Here is a 25,022-nt window from a genome sequence, read left to right as displayed (position 1 = left end):
TTTATTGCCCGGGAGCCTGCATTTCACGATGCAGGTACTGATTTACAGGACGACACATCTGCTCAGTAGGACAGCATTCGTATCAGCTTATTGGTGAGCCCCATCTCATTCGGGATTTAGTCAACTCTTTATTTAATGATTAGCTATGCATCTAAGGTATGCTGGGGGCCTTGTCCCAGCGAGTATGTCTTCCATGTTCAGACTTATGTTAGAGGTTTCATAGACTAGACAAGTCAGTTATGTTATGTCAGACTTTCGGAGTTGTATAGCCATTTTTGGCTCATTCATGTTATTTCCGCACTCATATTTAAACAAGTATTTTTATTAAGTATTATGACTTACTGCATTTTATAAAGGCTCATCATGCATTCACGTTATATTCCGCTCATGTTATGCCTCATGATGATTCAGCAAGCCATGTGGTTCGCTCGGTCACATGCAGTAAGGCACCGAGTGTCGTGTTTCGCCCAGGCCATGGTTCGGGGCGTGACACTGACGAATGATGGTGATAACATAGGATTCTCGCCAGAGGGAAACGTATTAGCCGCCTGTGGAGGGAGAAGGAGATGACGACGAATTCTCAGTAAAAAATAAGGAGATGACGACTTCTTCTCGCCGGAGAAGAAGGACATGACGTAGTTAACGGCGGATTCTCACTGGAGAAGAAGGAGATGGCGTAGTTGTCAAAGGTATTCCTCCCAAAGCCCGAGCAGGTTTTCAGTATAAGAATAAAAATAGAGCATTTTACTTTAAATATATAGTACAGCTATGGTACGTAATTAAATGCATAGTGTAACTATGATAGATAGTTAATTTAAATTATAGTTACAATAGGTAAATGCCTCTTACATGTTAGCTACATCATGTAAAAATTCATTTTAAATTTTATTTCATTTTGACTCATATTGCTAATTTTGTATGCCAGCAATCGAAAGTTTCTGTGGGATGGTAAGTATCTTCATTTTTAATTTGAGGTTTCGAGACGGTCTAAAAGACTAATAAGTGTAGAATTAATAACATGAAAAATAATACGTAGATAATATGCTACAAGCGGTTAAATTAGTACTAATAATAATGTATGTACGTAAATTTTATGTCCTATTACTTGCAGTAGCTACTCTTTCCTATACTCCTAGCCAGAATACAGTATAATTACTAAAAATGTTTGCGTTTTTCCTTACATTTCTCTCTTGGATGATGCACATTTACGTTTTACTTCCCCAAATCTCCTGGCAAAATCACACTTTTTACTTCCCTTTTGGCCTTCTCTACATTTTCTTTTTGTTAAACAGACACTACTGATATATTAGCATATATCTACAAAAATTACATCAGAGTTTTTGGCATTGGAGCCATTAAGTTGTTCAGAATTACCACCCTCATGGGTGTTACAACCTATGTTGCTCGGACCCTTAACTTTTGCCGCCGTACCCGTGTCCGACACGACACGACACGGGTTTGGGTACGGAATTCGTGTCGGATCCGGTCAATAGAGATCGGATACTTTGACCGAAATTCATGACCAAATTAAAGAAAATTTTTGAGATTATGATTTCTCAAGATAACAAAAAGTAGAGATTTGAAGACATGAGATGGCATACCTTCAATATTATGTAGAAAATTTAACTAGTTTCTCGGAGCACGCAGTCTAGCACCTAGTAGAATGGAAGATTGAATCACATGTCTGGTACAAACTACATGTAGGTGCTTCCACAAAAAGCTCTCATAATCTAGGCATATTCTTGTAGCTATATTATTAGAATTTTGAATTATTTTTACCGAATCCCCGCACCCGTATCCGTACCCGGATCCGTACCCACGAATCTTAAAATTTAGATCATACCGAGTCCGACCTCTAGATCCATACCCGTATCCGACACCCGCACCCGAGTCCGAGCAACATAGGTTACAACACAAAACACTTCTTTCATAGGCAGTTGCTATCATGGCTGCCCAAAAAACATTTCTCTTTGGTATATCATCACTTGTTAAAGACCTTTATCTAATTAAATTGGACAAGATTAGTTTTTTCTTGCTAATGAAATGGATTGAAAATTATGATAATTTTTAATAGAGGTTAAAATTAGGTGATTTATTTCTATTCGTCCAAATTTCAATGGGTAGAATGACTGATACTTGTGCTAATGGGAGGTAGCATTTAAGCGTAAACTTAATCGAAATGCGCGCAAATTAACCCTAATACTACAATTGTAATAATAATAAAAGAGAATTACTCCTTCCGTCTTAAATAATCTATAGTTCTTTTCTGTTTAACTCACCCCTTAAGAAATACAGTACTTAGGAAGGGTATTTGACTTTACCCTTACTTACGTCTAGAATATGATCTTTCTTTTAAATGTTTACAGTATTTATGTGTCGTCTTCATTAATGACAATTCTACGATAAAATGAGGAAACAATTAAATATACCTTGAATGTCTAAAATGATAAATAATTTGAGTTAATTATTTTTAGCAAACACGACATATAATTTGAGACGGAAGGACCAAGGAGTACCTAGTTCTTTTCTTGTGCAGTACATTTGTTTCAGTGCTTTTTATAACTTTTGGTTTTGTACATTTGTTTCAGTGCTTTTTATAACTTTTGGTTTTGTCGTTATCTGAATACAAATTTTTTGATCTAATTAACGATGTAATTAAAGTGTTCCCTTTTTGGAATTAATTGAGTGAAAAGGAAGGTATTACTTAGATTCTTCTCTTTCTATTTTTTCTCTTCCTTCTTTGCAAGAAGGTTCTTTTTCTTTGTGGGGTTCAATGATTTTTCTTCTATGATGTGATTTTTGCTTGTTTATCCATGGAACTTATTTTCTCTAAATTGGTCTTTGCTTTTCTACTATGCTTTGTACTTATCTTCTCAGTTGGACATTCAGGTTTTGGTTCACTTTCTCTTTTCTTGTTTTTCTTTTTTCAAGATTCTAAAACAATGTGTTTTGTTACACGAGATAATGTGGTTTTCTTTTTGTAATTTGTAGTGGAGGGGTTACATGGAAATTCAAGAGTAAGAGCAGTGAACTTGGGTGGTTGGTTCGTTGTAGAGGGATGGATAAAGCCTTCTCTTTTTGATGATATACCTAATGGAGACATGCTTGTAAGTTCTTTTTCTTTTTTCTCTCAACTGTTTGGTTCTCTCTATGTTTCAGAATCTTGTTACATTCCTATTTAGTATGCTTTTGGATATAAAAAATGTGATATTTGAAAGAAAATAGAATGTGAAGTTAAGTTGAAAAAATGTATTTGAAAATTGAATTTGCGTTTGGACAAGCATTTAACTTGAAAAATGTTCAAATTTTGTTACTGGAAAGTATTTTTCATCAAATCCAATGTATAGCCAAACAGTATTTTGAAAAACAATTTTTATGAACAAATGGCTCCTTAGATTGAGAAGTTTTAAACTTTTGGGAGATGATTGTAATTTGGCATTAATGCAGGATGGAACACAGGTCCAATTCAAATCTATGACACTACAAAAGTACATTTCTGCACAGAATGGTGGAGGCTTGAATGTCTCTGTGGATAGAGATAATCCATTAGAATGGGAAACTTTCAAGGTGAAATGCATTATCAAATTGCTTATTGCTATCTTTTAAGGCTCATTTGGTTAGAAAACAAGTTATCCCGGGATTGTTATTCCACCCTCAATGTGGGATAAAAAAACACTATAATCCCGGGATAACTAATCCCGAGTTTTTATTCCAACCAAACGTGGGATAAGATGGCACTAAATTTTTATCCCAGGACTATTTTTGCTTATCCATCATACCAAACGAGCAGTCTTTTCTGAGTGACTGAATGACTTATTGTTATATACTATTCCTTTTTATGTCCTGAATTTGTTGTCTGTTGAATTATTCTGGCTTCAAATAAGCCTTTTTTCTAACACCTATGATGCATTTGGGGTTTATCGGCATAAACAAGTCATTTTTGATAGTCCTTTGTGGTTCCGGTGATGGCTAGATCAACGCATTATTACTTTAAGAGAAACTCCCATTGAAGTTGACTAAAATCAAATATGAAACTTCATACACCTTAAAGTTCATATGAAAAAAAGAGACTTTCTTGAGGTCCTTCTAGTCATTATCCCTAGCATTAAATAGACTTTAAGCTTGAAATTTGTTGATTCTGAGGATAGTACCTGATTAATGTGCTTTTTATTAGCAGTTGTGGAGAGTTTCTGAGTCAGTCTTTCAGTTTAGAACTGCTGAAGGGCAATTCCTGACATGCAGTGGAGATGGAGCTAGTGTGACTGCAACAGCCGAGTCTCACTCTGATTCAGAAACATTCTATCTTGAAAGGAACTCCAATAATAGAGTTCACATCAAACTGAAAAATGGAACTTATTTACAGGTAATTTCTTGCAACTATAGAGTCCATCTGATAACGCATATTCATTTTTCTTTATTTCTCTATCTCTCTCTGTTATGGAATATATCAGCATATTTGATATAAGTAAGTTCTATCCCACATAGAAAGTTGCCTATAATAAACCCTTGTAGTCCGGCCCTTCCCCGGACCCCGCACATAGTGGGAGCTTAGTGCACTGGACTGCCCTTTTTTATAGAAGGATTGCAAATATGAAAAATCCTGTTTAGGCACTAGGTTTTAGGAGCTATGATATTATTTTTTCGAGCTTGATGAGGTGGTAAATTATTTTGAGGTGTTGATGAAATTCATCCTGGCCAAGCTTTCCCTAGGAACCCGTGTATGATTCATTGTACTGGTTACAAATCAAATTTGCAGTGTGCTGCAATTATTCTTTCAGATTTCTTCAGCCCTTCCTTTAAGTGCTAGCAACATTTACTTTATGCTTTTGTTGAATAAGCTGTAATCGTTTAGAAATTTCCTAGCCTTAGAGGTGTAATCCTATGGATGATGATCAAAATGTTGTGATCTCGGTATTCTGATTGATTTTTCTTTAATCCAGTATTTGGATTCTTGTGCACTAGCCGCTAACTTTAGCGTTTTGTTGCAATGCTGACATCATGTCTATCAGAAGTTCTACTAGAACTACTGTAATAGTGTTCTATCTCATTCATTTAGGCCTCAAATGACAATGTTCTCACAGCAGACTTTCGGGGGACACCAGGTTGGGATATGGGCATGACAAGGCAAAAGAAGTTCTTAAGGTAAATTGATCATGTTTTTAGGTAACTAACATCCCATTAATCAACAGAACCAGAATTACAAAGCAAGCCAACTACCACAGTCAGCTGAATCAAAGAAATAAAACCACAGCTATCCTGAAGAAAAAAGCTAGCAAGCCAGAACTACTCTCATATGTACCTAGATGTTAATAGTTATTTACATCATCTAAGATTGCACTAAAGATCTAAGACCAGGTGGAGCTCTTACATTACAAATATAAGCAATGTTCCTACTAGTTCTATCCACAGTAGTGGCTTCTTGTTCAAATATTCTCTGATTTCTCTCAAGCCATAAGGCACTGTTTCTGCATATACCATTCTATAAATTTATGCTTTCTGTGTCTTCCCTTCTGCACTCTTGATGAACCACTGCAAATGTTGCTCCCATGCGCCCCCGACATCAGTCAGCGGCTGCGTCCATGTAAGTACTTGAAACAAGTGATATCTGGACTCCTTCTCATTGTAACAGAATACACATTGAGGTTCAACACTAGGCCCCCAACTGACCAATCTGCCCTCTTTTTTTTTTTTTTTTTGGCAGTTTAGGTCTAGCTGCATTACCAAACATGAGACATTTCCATGGCATTTCGCTTCTATTTCCAATCATTCTCAAGTACAATTGTTTGATCATGCTCTTCTGGTTTAAGACAGCATTTTGAGTCTGTTGCCAAATCTGCCTAGCTTCCATAATCTTCCTTGTCATTCAACAGGCGTGCTTTGGTATAGGCATAGTCTGTACTTGGTGATCTTTGATGTAGTTCATGTGCATCCATTTGGTCCGCATCTTGTCTTGTTTATGTGTGAGATTCCACATCTGTAAGTTGATGATGTTTAAAGGACCAGCAGATTTTGAAGAACATACTCTTTCCCATGCAACTAGGACTTTCTTTGTCTTCGTGTTGCACCCCTCCAAAATAAGCACAGCTTTTTTCCAGATTAGCTTTAAGGAAGCTAACAAAGCACTCATTAAGAGCTGCAATTGAATCAGTGTCTCCTCTAGCAAATAACATAAGTCATCCACAAAGCTCAAATGTGTTATCCCCAACTTAGCACACTTAGGGTGAAATTTGAATCATCTGTTATGCTTCAGTCCACTCAACCTGCTTAAATTGATAAATTTTATTTCTTTAATTCGCTTATTTATTGGATGTAAGTGAGACACAAAAGCATTTCTATGGCTTCACTTGTTTGCTGATAATATGATAAGTGGATCTTTAACCTATTGTATTTCTCGTCTTTTTTGTATGCTGCAGAAGCATAGGAATAGTTTTATCAGTGTAGATGACCTCGATTTCTTGTACAGACACGGAATAAATACTGTTAGGATTCCTGTTGGCTGGTGGATAGCTTCTGATGCAAATCCTCCGGCTCCTTTTATTGGTGGAAGTTTAGAAGCTCTTGATAATGCATTCTCGTGGGCGCAGTAGGTCTTGCTTTCTGTTCCTAGACATTTTCAGCTTCCCTTCTTTCAGCCATTTAATTTCTCTTTATTCGCAGAGCTTATAACATAAAGTGCATAATCGACCTTCACGCGGCCCCCGGTTCCCAAAATGGGATGGAACATAGTGCTAGTAGGGATGGCACAGTAAACTGGAAGACATCTCCCGAATACGTCTCACAAACATTGGATGCTATAGAGTTTTTAGCTTCCAGGTAGATTTTTAACAAATTCACTACTAATCTATCAACTGTGTTTTACTTATGTAGATTTTGAGCTTGACTCCTCGTTTTGTTATTTTTAGTACTTTACTTATAGTTTTTTATTTGGCCCACAGATTGGCCCAGCCTAGCCTCGCTCGAGCCTCAGGGGCCAGCGGGTTTACTTGGGCTGGGCTAAAAAGCCTCATTTTTAAATAGGCTCCAAAAACCATAGCGCAGCTCTATCAAATCACGGGCTAGGTTGGGTCAGCCCAGTGGGCCAAACCCATACCGACGGCTCTAGATTCAGCTTTAGCTGAACTTTCTCTTTCATTATTTTCTTCAAATTTATTTGTGTTGGAAGGTTCACATCTCTGCTTTTTTCTGATCTTTAAGTATATCACGTATATGAATGAGTATAAACTCATGGGCATTTGCAGGTTTGCCATGCATCCTGCCTTGCTGGGAATCGAGCTTCTAAATGAGCCATCTGCTGCAGATGTCCCACTGGATATTCTGGTGCCTTTTTATAAGAAGGGATACCAAATTGTTCGAAAATATTCACCAACAGCTTACGTGATATTTTGCCAAAGAATTGGCAATGCTGATCCATTTGAACTTTATCAAGCTAACATAGACTCGTTAAACACAGTAGTTGATTTGCACTACTACAATCTCTTTGACAGATACTTTGACAAACTGACCTCTGTGGATAATGTTCAATTTATATACAAGAGTAGACAATCCCAAATACAGGCTTTGAACAGCGCCAACGGACCATTGGTGTTTGTCGGTAATCCTTTCTTTCCTTATGCAACATCTTTGGTTTTCAAATTCCACATTTCGGAATTGTGACATCTGAAATGTATTTAATGGAATGCAGGTGAGTGGGTGAACGAATGGAATGTGACTAACGGTTCCTTGGCGGATTACCAGGATTTCGGAAGAGTTCAGTTAGATGTATATGATTCTGCCTCTTTTGGATGGTCTTACTGGACAATAAAATGCGAAAAGAAGCACTGGGATTTCGAGTGGAGTGTTCGGAACAATTATCTTCAACTGCAACCAGGTACAGAACAAACCTTCCTTGTCTCAGCCTAATAAAATACATCTACTTCTCAATGTGTAGGCACAGAGGCGGAGCTTAGATTTTGAGTTTATGAGTTCTGGATTTTAGAAAAGGCAGCTTACTGGTTGCCAGATAAATTATTATTCATACTAAATGGATTTTAATCACAAATACAGGATTTTAACCAAAGCTCTGCCCCTGCATAAGCATGTACAACTAGGATTTCAAGAGTTGTTTTCGGATTATTATGAAGATTAGTGCCTCTATCTTCGTATGTTCATTGGTCTTACTTTTTGGGAAGGTATGTATGTAGGTAATTCATCAAGGAAGAGGATATCTAGAGTTATACTGTTACTTGGATTGGTAAGCATTTGGACCTTTCTACATTAGAAGAGCCAAGAAGAATTTTTGAATCCAAGCATGAATGATGGGATTGAGAAACAACTATTCTTTGTGAATGTAGTCTACCTTCAGCTCCAAATATTTTGCAGATACAGGTGAGCGCACACGCACAGCACGTTATGATATTGTAAACCTTAATAGGAATTTTCATTCATTTGCAAAAATATGAGAAATGATATCGTGAATTCTTTCAGCGTTCATGTGTTACTCCTCTATGGACTTGACTTCTACAGACTCGATACGAATTTTCATTCGTTTGCCAAAAATATGAGAAATATACTGTTCACCTTTTCAGCTTTCATGTGTTACATACAGCTAGATGACTTGACATATATATACAGGCTACAACCATATCTTGAACACCAAAATGTAGGTCTTGATCATTTGCCCAAGTGAAGAGAACCTGATTAAGAGGACAACCAAAACTCCAAAATGTCATTGGTAATGATATAAATGTAATACTTCACCAATTGCTTCCTTTGAGTGTTTTTTTAGTGAGGTAGCAGGTACTTCGTGGAATTAGTCGGGGGTGCAGGTAAGCTGGCCGAGACACCACGGTTATTTTAAAAAAAATGTTCTCCTTACAATCAAATGTTGATAAGTATAACTTTGCATCAATCTTGCCTTTGTTTGCCCCCAAGGATTTGGTTTAGATGTAAGAGCACAACGCATAATGTTTCTGTTAGACGTACATCACGAGTTCAAATCTAGTATGTCGAGAGCTAAAAACCTGGTATTTAAGTGGAAAAGGGTAGAGAGTTGAATTCATTATCCACCGAGTCTATTGTGCACTAGCTGACCTTCAGGAATTTCTTGATTGTTAAAGAGCAAAAGTCTTTTTCAAGGTTTATAGCCTAAAATAACTTATGTTGAAAAGCTATTAGTTTCAGCATCCCTTATTATTCCTCGTCTTTAATCACTTTCTTAATTCTTTACTGCATTACCTTATTGCTTTAGTAGCCTTTTTTCAACAAGCCCATGTTAGCCTAAGTCCATTTCTTTACAACAACAAAAAATTATTTGTGACTCGTCTAATCAGGACATGTTCTTGACTAGGCTTGAGAAAAACATAGTTCTGTCATCTCAAATTAGGAATCACGTGAAAGTTAAAAAAATGGATTACTTTTAAATACGATCCAATTTCCAGCCACAATTGATAAGTAATGCAAAATTACTGTATACATATGAAGATATCCACGTGCAATTCATATGTTAAACAACTAGTATTAAAAGCATTCATCCTTTGATTTCAAACTCATATTCTCCGTTTTATGACTGACTTAATTCTAAAGAACAGTAAGTGAATTAGTGTTTGAGAAGTTTAAAGATAACAATCATATTATTACAAGCCAATTTATTTCCCTCTTTTAAGCCAAACTCTTACTAATTACTATTATCCTTTCGTATGAGGAAGATTTCCCAATTTTTACCGTTTCATTCTACAATGATTAGACCATTAAAATCTCTCATGTAGTGTTCAAATCCAGTCATATTAAAGTAATTTTACTATGCGTGAATTGCTGAAAGTATACAAATTACCAGAAGGTCAAATTTTTAAAGCCGTTAGGTTAATTGGTGAGTGGAGTAACGACAAATATAATTACTTGCTTTTTGGGGAGAATTATATATAGTGAAATTTAAAAATCTAAATAGAATTATTGAAATTTAAAAATCTAAATAGAATTATCTGACTAATTAAATAAACCCAAAGATCAAGGTGTAAAGTGATCACAAATCGATTAGCACAAAGTATTACTTTTACAGGATAGTTTGAAGGGAAAGAAGGGGACTAAATTCAATGTTGATAAAACAAAATATATTCTAGAACAATATTTTACCAATTAAGCTATACAATATCTTCTTTTCAACTCCCTTTTCCTTCTTTAATTTCTGGCCTTAAATTTATTCGGTCAAATATATACTAATATTCTTCTATTCGCCTAATTAAATAGAAAAAGATCGTGTAATGTCTATTAAGCAATTCACAAAGTATATACTATTAAAAGAACTAATTCAAGGATGGGGGGAAAACAAATTAAAGAATGAAATAGAGAAAATTATTGACAAAACTGATTGATATGAGCATATGCGTCCCTCTTCCTATATGACAAATCTAGCTTTTTCACTCTCTCTTTTCTTTTTAGTTTTATTTTACCGACACAAGGAATCAAAACAGCTCATGGAAAAAAAAAAACAAATCAGAGGAGCACTATCCCAAACATTATGTCATATCATTCACTCTCTTCTTTTCCATTGCGGAACAGGCATAAAATTACGCTATCACGTTACTCAGAAGATATAATTACGTAGTTATTCATAACAAGTAAAATTAGTAATTTGAAAAATAAAGGTAAGATTATACAATATTATATAAGTTCATAACATTATGTCACAACTCAAGCCTAAAGCGGACAACCTCATGAATTTGTCTCTTAGTGCTGTGTCATCATCGAGCCCCAAAGTGCGCATACCATGTGAAGTTGTGAAACTTGTGCTATGACTTATAAAATTTTCTTCAATTTCCTCTCGCATTCCGATGTGAGAATTCGCCCCAAATGTCATGTGCATTCCTTCTTCAAAAGCTTGTCAGTCTAAAAGTCTGTCGGTTCTTCTCTTTCACCAGGCCTCGTCTCCCAGCCCTCCGTCATAAGCGTCACATTTTCCATGCATATGAGAAATTATCCAAGATTAGTTGAATTAATAATGTTTCAAATATACAGCCATCCGAATTGGATCTTTATTCTTCATTTTGTCTCATAACATGTCTATATTCTTTTATGACCCTATGTGAATCACTGAATCGTATATTATTTCTACTATTGGATTAGCTACCACTAATATATTTGATCCGTAGATATGAAAGGATCTGAGGATAATTTGGTCGTTGGTGATCATATTTTTGCTATGTCAAATATGTACTAATTAATCGCAGCATAATGAGATTTTATTCTCTTCTGATAATCAGAAATTAAGATGTCGGCTATAAAAGATCAGACAAATTTCGTACTTAGTGCTCTTTATAAATGGATTAAATTTATATATTAGTTGACACTGTAACAAAAACTTTACACTTTGATGTTTGACCTGTAATATAGCAGGTTATTAATTCCGTTGTCACGTTACTGTATCAAGCTTCTTGAGTTAATTGTTATTGTAGGTCAATTTAATTAATATGATAATATAAAAATTTACACACTGTCACTGCACAAACTTTTTGAACTCTTTATAAATATATGTGAATCCATCACGAAAGCTTAGCCAACAATTTACTAACAAGCTTTACACCACATGCATGAACTCACTATTGCAAGAACCATTCGACATTTTTCTTACTGGATTTATCTTATATATATATACACTAATAACGATGTAAAAAATGTTATAATATCAATATAATTTTATTTTGTGTTGCAAATTATCTGTATTATTTTCAGATAATTAACTAATTTCACTTATTATGGATAGTTGCATGTATAGAATTATCTTTTAGGTGGAATTTTTGTTTACATAGGCAGTGTATAGAGTTCATAATCCCCCAACCCCCCACCCACCCCAAAAAAAAACCCCCAAACCTCCTTAATTCTTTCCAAGATGACAGAAAGTCATTTTGGCTTCTTTTTTCCAAAATGTAATTGCATTAAGGAAGAGATGGCCGTGGAAAAATTTAAATTCCTCAATATTCAACTGGACAATTTCCCACCAAATTTGAGTTATGAATAAAAGGTTGCAGCTGATTAGTGAACAGAAAATAAAAAATAATCACAATAGATATTAGAGAAATGAAAAGGAAAGTAAACTTAAAAGGGTCCTCCCATTTGTTCTATTTTTACAAATATATTCATCTTTGGTAATTGCAACACACACACCCCATGACAAATATCCCAATAAGGGGAAAAAAGCCATGCAAGAAAACGCAGCTCGAAAAACACATGGAGTGCTGCATGGCAACACCAAAGAAAACTCATAACCTAGGAGGTAAAAAAAAAAATGTAAAAAATTACACTTTGCAAACAGAAACTCTAGACAATCCTAAATCATCCATATACTGCGTAACCTGACTCAGACACCACCGTTATAAGAAAAATTAATTCAGCTCAGCTAGAACGAGAGCGGAGAAAGAAAATGCTCAGTTGTTGCCCCATACTTCCTTCAGGATCGATCAAATGAAAAGATTCCGAGTCATAAGATCCATGAACCCTCTCGAATTTTCCTCTAAGATACATTGTATCATCGTCGCGATTAATTTCTTTACCATGAACAGTGCCAGCACCCACAACTACACTTTCCATTTGCTTCAACACTTGTAAATCGGATTTCGTAGGTTTTTTCTTCACTGCAAACCCTACTTTTTTCCCATTACAATACATAGTCCATACTGGCATAGACAGGAGGGAAGAACTTTCACTTCCACCACCCTCATTGGAACTCTCGAGCGCGATTCTTAGTAGCCCTCCACGCATTTCACGCGCGAGGGTAGAAGTAGAAACCGCGAGTTCAAGAAGAAGAAGCGGGGTAGAGGAATTAGGATTTGTTTGGATACAAAAATTAACTTTTCCCTTACGATACCCGAAAATGGTACCGGTAATATTTGTTGTGTTTGAGGAAAATGATGGCCTATGGTAGTTGAAGGATGAAACGGGTTTTTTACTGAGGACAGGTTCTGTGGGTTCAACGAAACTGCAGTAACAACTTGGGATGAGTAACTCCACGAGAGAGCGAAGGAGCCGCCACGAACGGACTTGTTTCTCACAATCGACGGTGGTGATAGTGGCGGTGGCGGTGGGGTATGAGCTGATCATCTTTATGGTGATTATAGAATAATCGGAGGTTCAACGAATTAGTTTGGAGAGTGGTAGCAGTTTATATAGAGAAGTTGAGAAGTTTGAAGGAATATTGTTATAAAGAAAGAATATTTATAAAAAAAAAATGATAAGTGAAAGTATTTTTTTTTTTAAAGCAAAAAACAGGAGGGGCCAATGGAATCTAAGAAGTTGTAACGTGGCTATTAATAATCTTACTTTATTTTTCTTTTTGTTGGAGAGGGATTGTGTAATAGTTCTTGTCTTGTTTTTGTCTAGGCTATAATCATGCAAATGTCCAAAACCAATAAAAGTTGTCCAAGAATATTATTCCTCCTGGGCTTATTGGAGAGCTTTCATATACATGATATGTTTCCTTAATGTTGGAAAAGGAAATAATTTTGGCTACAGAAACAAGTTATAGTAAAACTAGGACTAAGCATTGTGTTACCTCTGAAATGACCTATCTGTGTAAAAGTTGTGTACACTGATGATGCACAAAGTTTATAGTCCTTAAATAATGAGTCAATTATTGCTAACACTAGCAATGAGTACCTTGGACGTGTGTGTAAATATATATATATTTCACTTAAATGAACATTTAAAAAAAAAATTGACACACATAGATAAATATAAAGTTCAAGTTTACCGAAGTGAAAGGAACATAGAAGTTTGTCGGGGTTATTTGGCCAAATGAGATCATCCAGGTCTTATTGAACCTGTGATCACTAAAATACACCATAACGGAGCGAAAAGGATTTTCCAAAAAAGAGTTCCTCTTTTTCCTTTGTGATTGTTGACGTTTAAATCTCAAACTTTTCCATATGAATTAAAATTCTCTTTTTCGTTGGATCGCACTTGGAATAAATACCAATTATATTTAATATCTTGGGAAAATAGAGAATACCGTACAGCCATAACAACCCAAATTTCCCGGATCTTTAAATGATTGAGTCCTTATATAAAAATATTATGCTGAAGAGAACTCCAATTTACAACTGTTCAACTGCTACTCTTCAACATATTTCTTCTTATTATAGATAATATAAATGAATTGTTAATTTATAACACATCAGAGTGAACTTTTTGTCGAATATATGGGTCCTGAGTTGGTTAACCACTAGCAAATAGATCCAAATACATTGTTAGTTTTATTTACTTTATCTTTTGGACAAAGAGGAGCATGTTGAAATATTGAATGGGAAAGCAACAAATAACTAAAACAAAATTTGATTTCATGAGTTGCTTTCTAGCCTGGCTTCTCCACTAATGTCTTCCTCTTTTCTTTACTAATAAGATTTATCTCTACTTTCTTGAGGAGATGACAAGATAGGAGAATTAAACAAAATGAAAGAAGTAAAAGAAGGATATTAAAAAATTGGAATTCGCTATTAACTTTTTTTGTTAACTTGTCGTAAAATAGCACATAATCAACAGAATTTTTTTAATAATATATCACTAATATATGTCACTAAATAAATAGGATTAGAGACAATTTTTTATTGTTTAATTACAGAATTTATCGATCGCTAATTCCTTTGTTTTTACTAGTAGGCAGAAAATGGTTATTTTCTTAATTTCATAATATTTCTCAAAGGCTAATAATTGGGTTCAAATTTAAATTTTTGTACTATTCAGTGAATTTTTTAAGCCAAAATTAATGAATTTGGCCGAACTCATAGCTTACGCTGTGCATTTTCCCCTAAGTGACCAGTACTCTTTTTGTTCCAGTTTATGTTCCCACTATTACTATTTGGAGAGTAAAAATGAATATTTAGTTTTTGTCATGATTTTTAGATATTTTACACTATTAATAAACTATTGTAACTTATAGGTTTTTACGTAGTTATTAAACTTTATATGGATTTTATTTAATTGATGATCATATACTTTGAATACGGTGGCATAAAATGAAATGGTGGAAGTAGTATATAATATGAGATAAATCAGATCGCGTAAACAATGCTAATCGTCAAATTTGTTAGCTCCATAAGCGTAAACACTATTGATTTGATTGAGGATCGATCACAATTCATAAAAGCAGTGTTTTTGTGTATTTCCATGAAAAATTTATTAAGGAATAACAACGAAGCAGCAAAAAGCCAAAAAAAAAAAAAAAAAAAAAAAAAAACTAAAGTGAGATTTGTCATCGTGAATCTGAATTAGTTGAGTCAAAAAGTGAATATTGAATCTAAGTTAAGAAAGAGCTTCCAAAGTGAGCTAATTTAGGTGATCATCCATTTTAGGATACCCTTTAGATCTAGTCCCTATTCGTAAAGGTTGTGCAAATAAAGTCCTAAGAAAACTACTCTTTCGGACAACATTATACTCGGTCTAATGTTTGTTCATATATTTCTTGAATTTATAGATGAATTATTAGACTGTCGTCTAACGTTTGAAGTAACTTATAAAATTTTTGACCGTCATCTAATATATTCTCATAATATTTTCAATTTGCTCAAAAAATATCTAGACTGTGATCTAAAAGGTCCTTAGATTGCGAAAGAAATTAATTAAAAATAGTCAATTTTTAAACAGTTGTCAGAGAAAGGGACAAGCAACGAAAGTTACATTATCGAACACTAGGTATAAAAAGTTCCCAACCTAAATTTGAATTAATTAGGCCCTAAAATCTGAATTAGTCAAGTTCCACAACTAATACCAATCTCCTAATTAAAAAACAGCATAAAGTAGGTCCTCCCTCAAATAGTGGCAGAAATACAGGGTGAGAATTAGTTGCATACGTAGATAGAAGAGAAACAAGACAAAATAGTGAAATGCACTATATGCTGTATACATAAATGAAAAGGTAGCACATGTTGTGGTTCAATTTTTTGTGGTTTCTTCTTCGATCATGTCGGAACCCAAATTTGATCACCTGTTTCAATTTTTCTAATTAATTGTACAGACAGAATATATAAAGAGGTCTCGAGACAGAACATGATGTGCCATGTCAATGTCTGCTCTCTAGTTTTGCAACTTCGTGTTTTCGTAACCACACACTCCATTTCTTGGTTGACAATGTTGTTTTACAAAAATCTTTAAAGAAAATTACTCGCATCTAGTGGCTAGTGGTTGCAGTAAAGCATTAGATGAATGATATGTGTTTAATATAAACTTTTATAACCAGAATATGGCTAGCAGATACACATTCTCAACTACCAAACATCGTTGTGATGGAGTGGTAAGTATTTTTTTTCATTTTTAATTGGAGTTCAGAGGTCTCGGCTTGGAGTCCTGGATATAGAGTCCGCTCAATTTTGTTTAGTGAATATTTTACCCCTCACAAAATAAATACATTCATTCATGTTTAACAAAGGTACTCCTTCTATTTCAATTTAATTGATACACTTTCTTTTTTAGTCGATTTCAAAAAATATTGGTTTGATTTTTTGGATTTAATTCCATGTGGTATTTCTTAAATTTTGTAAATTTTGAAGCACATTCTACTTAACTCATTTAACTTTGTAAATTTGGAAAATAGTGCGCCCACAATAATTAAATAGCCGATCAATAAACCCACCCCCACGCCCCTTACCCGCAACCCACGTCCCATATGTTAGAAATTTAGAATTATCACATGCTCCTAAACTTTATGTATTCCAACATAGAAAAATACCTTGCGGAAATGGTTTTCCACGCTTATTACATCAAAAATATTTTATCATCATAAAAAGGAAATGATAATAGATCAATCCCCAGAAGGATAGTTTAGATACAATCTTAAGAATTACACATAAATACACATATATTATACTTTTGCCGGCTATTTTTTTGGGTGGATAACTATGTAAGTTAATTTATCAAACTATTTCGGGTTAATCCATGAAAGACTATCTTCTACCCAAAAAGAGATAAGGAGATGAGAAGGTCTGTAATGTTTGGGTATGGGCCACTCGAATCCAGCCCAAGAAATTTGAAATTGGAGAATGACGCATAAATACATAATACAAAGTATTTACCGAATATGACGAAATTTTTTAATTTACAGAACATAATGAATTTTCATCTTTCATATAATTTTTTTTTTAAAAGAAAAATAATTAATGTTTTTTTAAATTTATTTTTTTGAAAAAAACTAATTTTTATTTTTAATTTCTTTTGCGTAAGGCTTAAAAAATTCACTCAAAATTTTGTGTATGAAATGTGTATGTCTCGCTCAAGACTTAAAAATCGCTCAAAATTTTGTGTATGAAATTTGTATTTCGTTCAAGGCATAGAATTTCGCTCACATTTTCATGTATAAATTTCATGTTAGGTTTCCATAAAATTAATACAACTACAACAACATTGTATACAACTTTATACAACATTCATGACTTCAAATAATCGCTCAAAATTTTTGTGCATGAAATGTGTATATCTTGCTCAAGGCTTAAAAAGTTCACTCAAATTTTGAGCATGAAAAATATATGAAATGTGTATATCTCGTCATGGCTTAAACATTAGCACAAACTTTTATGTATGAAATGTGTATATCTCGCTCAAGACTTAGAATTTCGCTCACATTTTTCGTGTATAAAGTTCATGTTAGGTTTCTAGAAAATTAATACAACTACAAAATATTGTATACTACTTTCATACAATATTAAAGGCTTAAAATTCCGCTCACAATTTTGTGTATGAAAATTCTATTAAATTTTCGCTGACATATACACATTTCATACAGCTTTCATACACAAAAATTTGAATTAATTTTGTAAGCCTCGAGCTAAAAAAAAAAACTAAAAAAAAAATATTTTAAAAAAAATTGTAAAATTAATTTTTTGAAAAAAGTACAAAGTGATTTTTTTAAAATTAATATAAAATTTAATTTTTAAAAAATAATAAAATTATGTTTTAAAGAAAATTAAAAGAAAACGAAAAAAATATGAAAATACGTCATGTTTCATAAAATATAGTTATGTTTTGTAAATAAGGAAACTATCTATATATTTTATAATAAAGAGTCTTAAGTAGGTACCCTCACGGGCTGATTTAGCATACTATATGGTGGTTCCCGGGAGCCCCCATGTATTTGTGTTGATCTTATATTTGTATTGAAAAATTCAGTAAATATATAAGAAACAAAACTTGGGTATACATTAACAAAGTGTGTTGTTGGTTTAGTGGCAAAAAAGAAACTCTTAAGGCTTTGCTTTTTTTGGTCAAGGGTTAGAATCCCTTGATCACTGCTACCCTATGTCATTTTTCCTTGTTCTATCCAATCCCAATCCTAGTAATTGCACGGTTTCCTTTCAAATTGACGGGCCTTCAAAATTAAACTTATGCCTACTGGGGTATAAGTTCTTTAAGTGCGTTAACATAACTTGTGAATATTATGATGCGTAACTTATTCCCCTTTAGGCATAAGTTCGAATATGAAGGCCATTAATTAAAGACCATCCCATTTGAAGCACAAAAACTAAAGACCAGCACAAAATAGGTACAAAAGTGCAAATGACTCAATCCGAAACCATTTGACCCTTTGAAATATGAAGTGTCACTAGATTAGGACCTAAGCCCATCTATATCTATATACTCCCTCTGTTTCAATTTATGTGAATCTATTTCCTTTTTAGTGCGTGTCAAAATGAATGACTTCTTTATAATTTGGAAACAAATTCACTTTATGAATGATTTACAGTCACACAAATATTCAAGACTTATTTTGAACCACAAGTTTCAAAAGTCTTCCCTCTTTCTTAAATGTCGTGCCCAGTCAAATGGGTTCACATAAATTGAAACGGAGGGAGTATTATATATAGATAAAATTAACAAAATGACTACCTTTTGGTAGTTTCCTATCATTTATAGCTACCTTTTAATAATTATCATTTGTAGCTATGTTTTCCCAAATTAAGGTATTTTTTCGGATGTATTTGATGCTTATAAATACATAATAACACGGTAAAAAATAAAACATATCCCTTGATTTAAGGCCATAACGGTGGGATCAACTAATTAGCTATTAATTGGTATTTTTTACCATACCCTTCCACAAAATCAGATTTTAGATTACCTTTCCATAACCATTTTTTCTATTCCTCCATCCAATTTTCAACATTCAAACATAAAAAATCAAAAATTCAAAATTTGAAAACATTCAATAGCCAATATATTTGAAGTTTTCAATATTGATTTCGTTCTTGATTTACTCATGTATTTGATAGCATAACCAATGTATTTGAAGTTTTCAATCAAACCCCATGTATTTTATATTAAATCTCATGTATTTATGTGAGTAACAATTTGCATCACCCATGTATTATAGCGGTAATGTATTTGAAGTTTTCAATATTGATTTCGTTTTGATTTACACATGTATTTGATAGCATAACCAATGTATTTGAAGTTACCAATCAAACCCCATGTATTTTTATATTAAATCTCATGTATTTGTGTGAGTAACAATTTGCATCATACATGTATTTGATGGATTAATTTGAACAAAATACACAAATATATAGAAAACTTACAATGTATTTTCGTCAATCATGTATTTGAAACTAGATAAACTGATGGAATTAATTTGAACAAAATACACAAAAATATAGAAAAACTTACATAAATACACCACCAACCACAAAAATTTCATAGAACATATACAAATACATATATTTTTTATCTTCTCAAAACCCTAAAAAATCCTAGACCACCAAAAAAACCTTAGCCACAGATCAAATGTAACTCGGTCCAAATTTATGGGCACTGGTCCATAGCCCAAAAGTCTTGGAATTTACAGCTACAACTTGCCCACAATTGGGAGATAAGCCCACAACCATAATGATTGATCATTCTAGTTGGAACATCATTCACATAAAAAAAGAAAATGGAAAGGTTAATTGCCTTCTTATGTTTAATTTGTCCACAAAGCTTGAAATCATGGAAACCAAAAAAAAATTGAGAGAGGGGGGCCGCCACCCGTGGTGGTGGTGGTGATTGATAGAAGGAGAGAGAGAACTTTTTAGGGACTTGAAAAATGAAAAATCTGAAATGGGTAGTGAGTGAGAATAGAGAAAGTCAAAAATTTATGAAAAAAGAGATAGAATGGTAATGTATATTAAGTGATTAATATTGTTACCATTAAAAGGGGGATATGGAATTGGGGGTGCTAAATTTTAGGTGTATTTGTGCACCAGTAACTGAAAATTACTGTGTAGCTATATTAGTTAAATTCAAAAAGTATTTAGTTATTATTAGTAATTAAAACAAAAGATAGTTAATATCACTAATTATGTACTAAAAGTAGCTATAACACGTAATTTTTCCTATAATATAAAGCTAGGCATAGACAAAGTGATGTGACACCTCTCTATGATCTAGAAACACAATTATCTTTTTTCTCCTTTTTTTGAGCTTTTTCCTATGTTTTTTTGTTTTTTATCCAATCTTTTTATGTATTTTATTGTAACAATAATAAATGACTCAATAATTAATACTTTACTCTTCTTATTCATGGAATAATTTATTGTTTACTTTCAACTTACTACATTATGCATACCTTTCTAAATTAGCTATTGAGTTAAATTCACAATGAAATAGCTATTATTGTTCCAACTTCTAACCTCTCAAATTCCTTATTTATGGAGAAAAACGAATTTGAAACGTCTCTAACAATTAGAAGAAAAAACAATCATACATATATATATATTAAATTTAGGCATAGATAAGGTGATGAGGCACATTTTTCTTTTTCTCCCTTTTTGAATAGTTTCCCTTTATTTTTCAACATATTTTACTATTTAAATGGATTAAAAAATACTTTATACATTAAATATTCTGTCGCAAGAAGTAACCCACGTACACTTTGCAATAAAACTCAATTAAACCTTTGATTCAACCCACGTAAAATCCGCATTTACTGATACCACGTACACTTTGCAATGAATTCAATTAACCTTTGATTCATCCCACGTAGCATATTTATTTACTGATACATCGGCCTAAAACCGATTTTTGTTGACACTTATCACTACTAATTACCCAATTCATTGCTATGCTAATTGATATCTATTCTTCTGCTAATTGATATCCTGTATATGTCTTCTCACTTTTTTCTTTTTGGGTAGGCTATTCTCCATGTATTGTGTTCTTGTGCATCTTTTACAATGCAATAAACAATATTTACTCGCATATATATCGTGTATGATCTTACTTTCTATGATTCTCATTCAGTGAATTAGTTTTTGATATCTTATTATAAGTTAGAATGTAACATGTCGAATTTTAATTTATTTTCTTACAATTCTAATTTTTATGCATCAATTTTTGTGATGTTTAATTTCTTGCAGGGATAAGTTGAAGACCAAATGATGGACGATCAAATTAAAGAAGACTAGAAGATGACCATGGGGTTATTTGAGGAGAAGGACAAAGGCATTATTATCATCGGCCACTTGCTATGAATGTCCTTTTTTGGTAACGTTTTTTCTTTGTTTCATTTAAATTATTTGAAATTTGTATTTTTTTTTTAAATTTGACTTTGCAACAAAAAAATGATTTCATAATCTCCTTTTCAGCACATGCAAGGTATCTGATTTCTTATAATCAGGATATTTAAATGGCTTAATTTTTTATTTTTTTTTACACTGACCGTTTATAATTTGTTTTTTTTTTTTTTTTTTTTTGTTTTTTTTGCTTAATCTCCTCTTTGTTCAATATTTTAGGTAGGTAACTAATTCTTTTTCCTTTTTTTGATAGGTAGTTATTGGAGATGTGATAAATTGTCAAAGAATAGGAACATTGAAAAACATAAGTACAAAAATTAGTTAATTATTTATTTAATCGCCATTATTTTAGCATGCTAGAAGGTCTAATTTTGTTATTCCTCGTTTTCATATTGTTTTTGATATGCTTGTCCCTGTCTGACTTTTTGTCTTGTTTTCTCTCTTGAGCCGGGGGTCTTTCAGAAACAGCCTCCCTACCTTTCAAGGTGGGGGTAAGGTTTGCGTACACTCTACCCTCCCCAGACCCCACATTGTGGATTCTACTGGGCATGTTGTTGTTGTTGCTAGAAGGTCTAATTTAGGTTTAACAGATTATGTCCGTAAAATTTAGTCCTATTCTCAATGTACAACTAAAAATTGAATTTTGTATGATTGTTAATAGTTAGATAAAAGATGAGATCTCTGAAATTTTAGTATTAATGAATAGTACTATATGACATAAAAGTATATGCTCTAAATAACACAAATGTATGAATTAGCTAATGAATTAACACCAAAGAATGTTGGAAACTAACAATCTTTTAAAAAATTCACTAATATGTTATCAAATTCAGTTATGCTAATTTTTATTTTTTTTGTTCCCATTCAAGTTACCATATATTGATTTAGATGAGTAGTTTTATATAAGGTCTTGATGTTTCTAACATATTCTTTCAGTCAAAAGATTATATATAAATCATTTAAAGAATCATGCAGATTGTAGAGTAATGAAAAGATGGCTGGTTAATAAATATTGTTTCTTTTATAAAAATTATAACATCAACATATGTTCATATTCTTTTCTTTTTTTCACGATCGCGTGAAGCACAGACAAGTACACTAGTTTATCGTATCTGGTGTGAAATGTGAGGTACTATCAATTTAGGACCTTGCTAGTCTTCCATTCTGCTTCCATGCAGTACAGTTTTTCTTTTCTTTAATTATCCTTAAAGAGAAGGACTCGTAAGGTTTTTGGCTGACAAGCTTTTGAAGAAGTGCATATTACACCTTAAACGAGTTTCACATCAGAATGAAGAAGAGAGTGAAAATTTTAAAAGACAACACAAATTCACATAGTACACACGTTTTTGAACTCGATGACTACATAACCCAAGATATAAACTCATGAGGTCTATTGGGCCAAAACGATCAATACATGTCATGTCATGGGCTCGGGCTGTGACATATCTGTAACTCGCAGGAATGAGAATTTATCAAACTTCATTCAAATTTTGGAGGGTGAAGTTTATCATAAATTAACTTCTTTGTTCTGACCATTGACTGCAAAAATTAATGGAAGTCCAATTTCATAACACCACTAGAAATAAAGTGATGTACGAAACATATAATGGGAGACTTTTCAGTTTATTAATTTCTAAAGGTTATATGTATTATAATAATACTCTCGAATGATGTTTTTTTGGTGATCGCAAGATACTACTTTTGTTGTTTTCGTTGACTTTAATCAACTTTGACCACTTTCGTTCTAAGAAATGCAAATCTGAACCGTCGAAGAAAATATGGTGGGCCTTAAGCAGCCCAAAATGAAAATTTTAAATAATTAGAAAATATGAAACATGTTACAAAAGGATACAGTAGGAATGTTCCTTAACTTGAAAGTTCCATTTACTCTACCCTGATTAATACAATTACCTACGTTATTTTTGTTAATTAAGTTAAAACTTCAAAAATATGGTAAATATTAATCAGCTTGACTTGAAAATATCGACATGAGGGGTTGGCTCAGGCTTAACTCATAAACTAGTAAAACATCTCCACCTCTAAGTATCATATGGTTGGACAAAACTATGGACTAACCGGACCGAAGGAAGAGATCTACTGTACAATTTCTAGCCCAAGAATTTATCTCCCTCCTATTGCATTCCAGCACAAAAATTCACGAGCTTATTTGAAATTCGTCTTGTGACTGTCATCTCAGTCGAGTATTCTATGATCACCAAAACCCATATGCCACTCCTTAGAGTGTGTCTCTAAATTGCGATCCAAGGCATTAAACCCTTCCCATGCCATCATTCTAGTGTGCTCTTAACGTGCTGTAAAATGAACGTAATTTCCTATTATTTTCATATTTGCTTCATTGAGCCATCGACTCTAACACCAGTTGATGGACTAAGTCAATCCGGAGATGACGACCCTTAACATGCACAATAAGATACTCTTTATTTTACGTTAAGCCAGCTCACGCGATTTAATTTTTTCAAAGGCCTTGTGCTATTAGAATTTGTATGTACCTTTTATTTCTTATCTACTTTAATTTCAGTGGAAATATTGAACAACTGATGCTGATTAACCAACTAAACATTTATGAAAACATGGACAGAATACAGCACCCTGAAAGAGTGATGACTAAAATTAATGGCTAGCTTGTGACTTAGCTTGTATATTAAAAAGACAATCGTTTAAGGTTTAACTGACAAATCTAATAAGATAATATTTTAGGTAGAAGTAACTTGTACGTAAATTCGCCTTCTCATATTGACCTCGGTTATCTAGAGTATTTGTACAAATTAGAGAAAATTCTAGATATATATTAATATGATTTTCGTCAGCCACGCTGATGCTGTGATGTTATTATGATGTTACTAATAATTAATAGAGAGTACACAACGAATTATATAACCAATTATTATGTATATGCGATTGACCTCAATTTCTTCTTAATGCACTTTCCTAGAAGTTTAATCAAAGTTCTTTTTAAATGCATTCCCAGTTTTATTTTCTTATTAATTCCAATTTCAGCTTGCCAATTTATTTTCTTACTATCGTTGTCCCATTTATGTGAACGTGTTACACTTTTTGGGGAATTAAACAAATAAAAAAAATTGACAACAGTTTTCTCAAACTTTTATTAAACATTTTAAATTACTAATTATGTTGACGATTGTCACTGCTCAAGGAGTGCTGGCATCTATATCTAAAGGAGGTTGGATGGATGTAGATGTCTTAGACAAATTCCACCTCGGAATGAGAGGAGAAAATTAATTAGGATTCATACCATGATGAATTCAGAATTCAACTGTTGAGGACCTTGAGGTGCCTTTTGGGTTAAAGCCCAAATGAGCAAATCTGTGAGACCCATGATTGACAGATTGCCATAGGCCGCTATAGATTTATAATACTTTTAGTGTAACTTTCGGCATAAGTTTTTTTTTTTTTTTAAATCCAAAAATCTATGCTTGAATTCATATCGAAAATTAGCTACACGCTTTGACCCTCCTATTCCGAACTCATGCGCATATATTAAAA

General features: G+C 33.2%; 2 protein-coding genes across 6 annotated transcripts; one reads left to right on the top strand and one right to left on the bottom strand.

Moving 5' to 3' along the window:
• The first annotated feature begins 494 nt into the window (after positions 1 to 494).
• Positions 495 to 8,563, top strand: LOC132615819 (probable glucan 1,3-beta-glucosidase A). 5 transcript variants are annotated; one of them, XM_060330408.1, is made up of 10 exons: positions 495 to 689; positions 2,992 to 3,107; positions 3,448 to 3,567; positions 4,178 to 4,363; positions 5,057 to 5,142; positions 6,464 to 6,583; positions 6,658 to 6,813; positions 7,239 to 7,591; positions 7,682 to 7,867; positions 8,169 to 8,563. In XM_060330408.1, exons 2-10 carry the CDS (start codon positions 3,102 to 3,104, stop codon positions 8,255 to 8,257), a joined length of 1,302 nt encoding a protein of 433 aa, XP_060186391.1. In that variant the 5' UTR covers positions 495 to 689; positions 2,992 to 3,101; the 3' UTR covers positions 8,258 to 8,563. The 5 variants fall into 5 exon arrangements, with proteins under 5 accessions (XP_060186391.1, XP_060186392.1, XP_060186387.1 ...); XM_060330409.1 differs by lacking the exon at positions 495 to 689 and adding an exon at positions 2,593 to 2,697; XM_060330404.1 differs by lacking the exon at positions 495 to 689 and adding an exon at positions 2,712 to 2,889.
• Positions 8,564 to 11,975: 3,412 nt separating this feature from the next.
• LOC132614405 (protein MIZU-KUSSEI 1-like) lies at positions 11,976 to 13,141 on the bottom strand. Its single transcript, XM_060328854.1, has one exon. The coding sequence runs from the start codon at positions 13,066 to 13,068 to the stop codon at positions 12,364 to 12,366; it is 705 nt and encodes a 234-aa protein (XP_060184837.1). The 5' UTR covers positions 13,069 to 13,141; the 3' UTR covers positions 11,976 to 12,363.
• Between the last annotated feature and the right edge of the window lie 11,881 nt (positions 13,142 to 25,022).

The sequence above is a fragment of the Lycium barbarum genome, chromosome 10 (genome assembly GCF_019175385.1).
Source record: "Lycium barbarum isolate Lr01 chromosome 10, ASM1917538v2, whole genome shotgun sequence".
Classification (NCBI taxonomy): Eukaryota; Viridiplantae; Streptophyta; class Magnoliopsida; order Solanales; family Solanaceae; genus Lycium; species Lycium barbarum.
Note: the sequence above shows the minus strand (reverse complement) of the source record. Positions and strands in the feature narration are given on the sequence as shown.

What these genes read in the sequence shown, in the direction of transcription:
- LOC132615819 (XM_060330404.1), top strand. Translation starts at nt 2,814, where the DNA reads ATGGAACTTATTTTCTCTAAATTGGTCTTTGCTTTTCTACTATGCTTT. An exon ending in TACCTAATGGAGACATGCTT is followed by an intron (nt 3,108 to 3,447) that starts GTAAGTTCTTTT and finishes GCATTAATGCAG; the next exon opens with GATGGAACACAGGTCCAATT. An exon ending in TTATCTTCAACTGCAACCAG is followed by an intron (nt 7,868 to 8,168) that starts GTACAGAACAAA and finishes CTTTTTGGGAAG; the next exon opens with GTATGTATGTAGGTAATTCA.
- LOC132614405 (XM_060328854.1), bottom strand. Translation starts at nt 13,068, where the DNA reads ATGATCAGCTCATACCCCACCGCCACCGCCACTATCACCACCGTCGAT.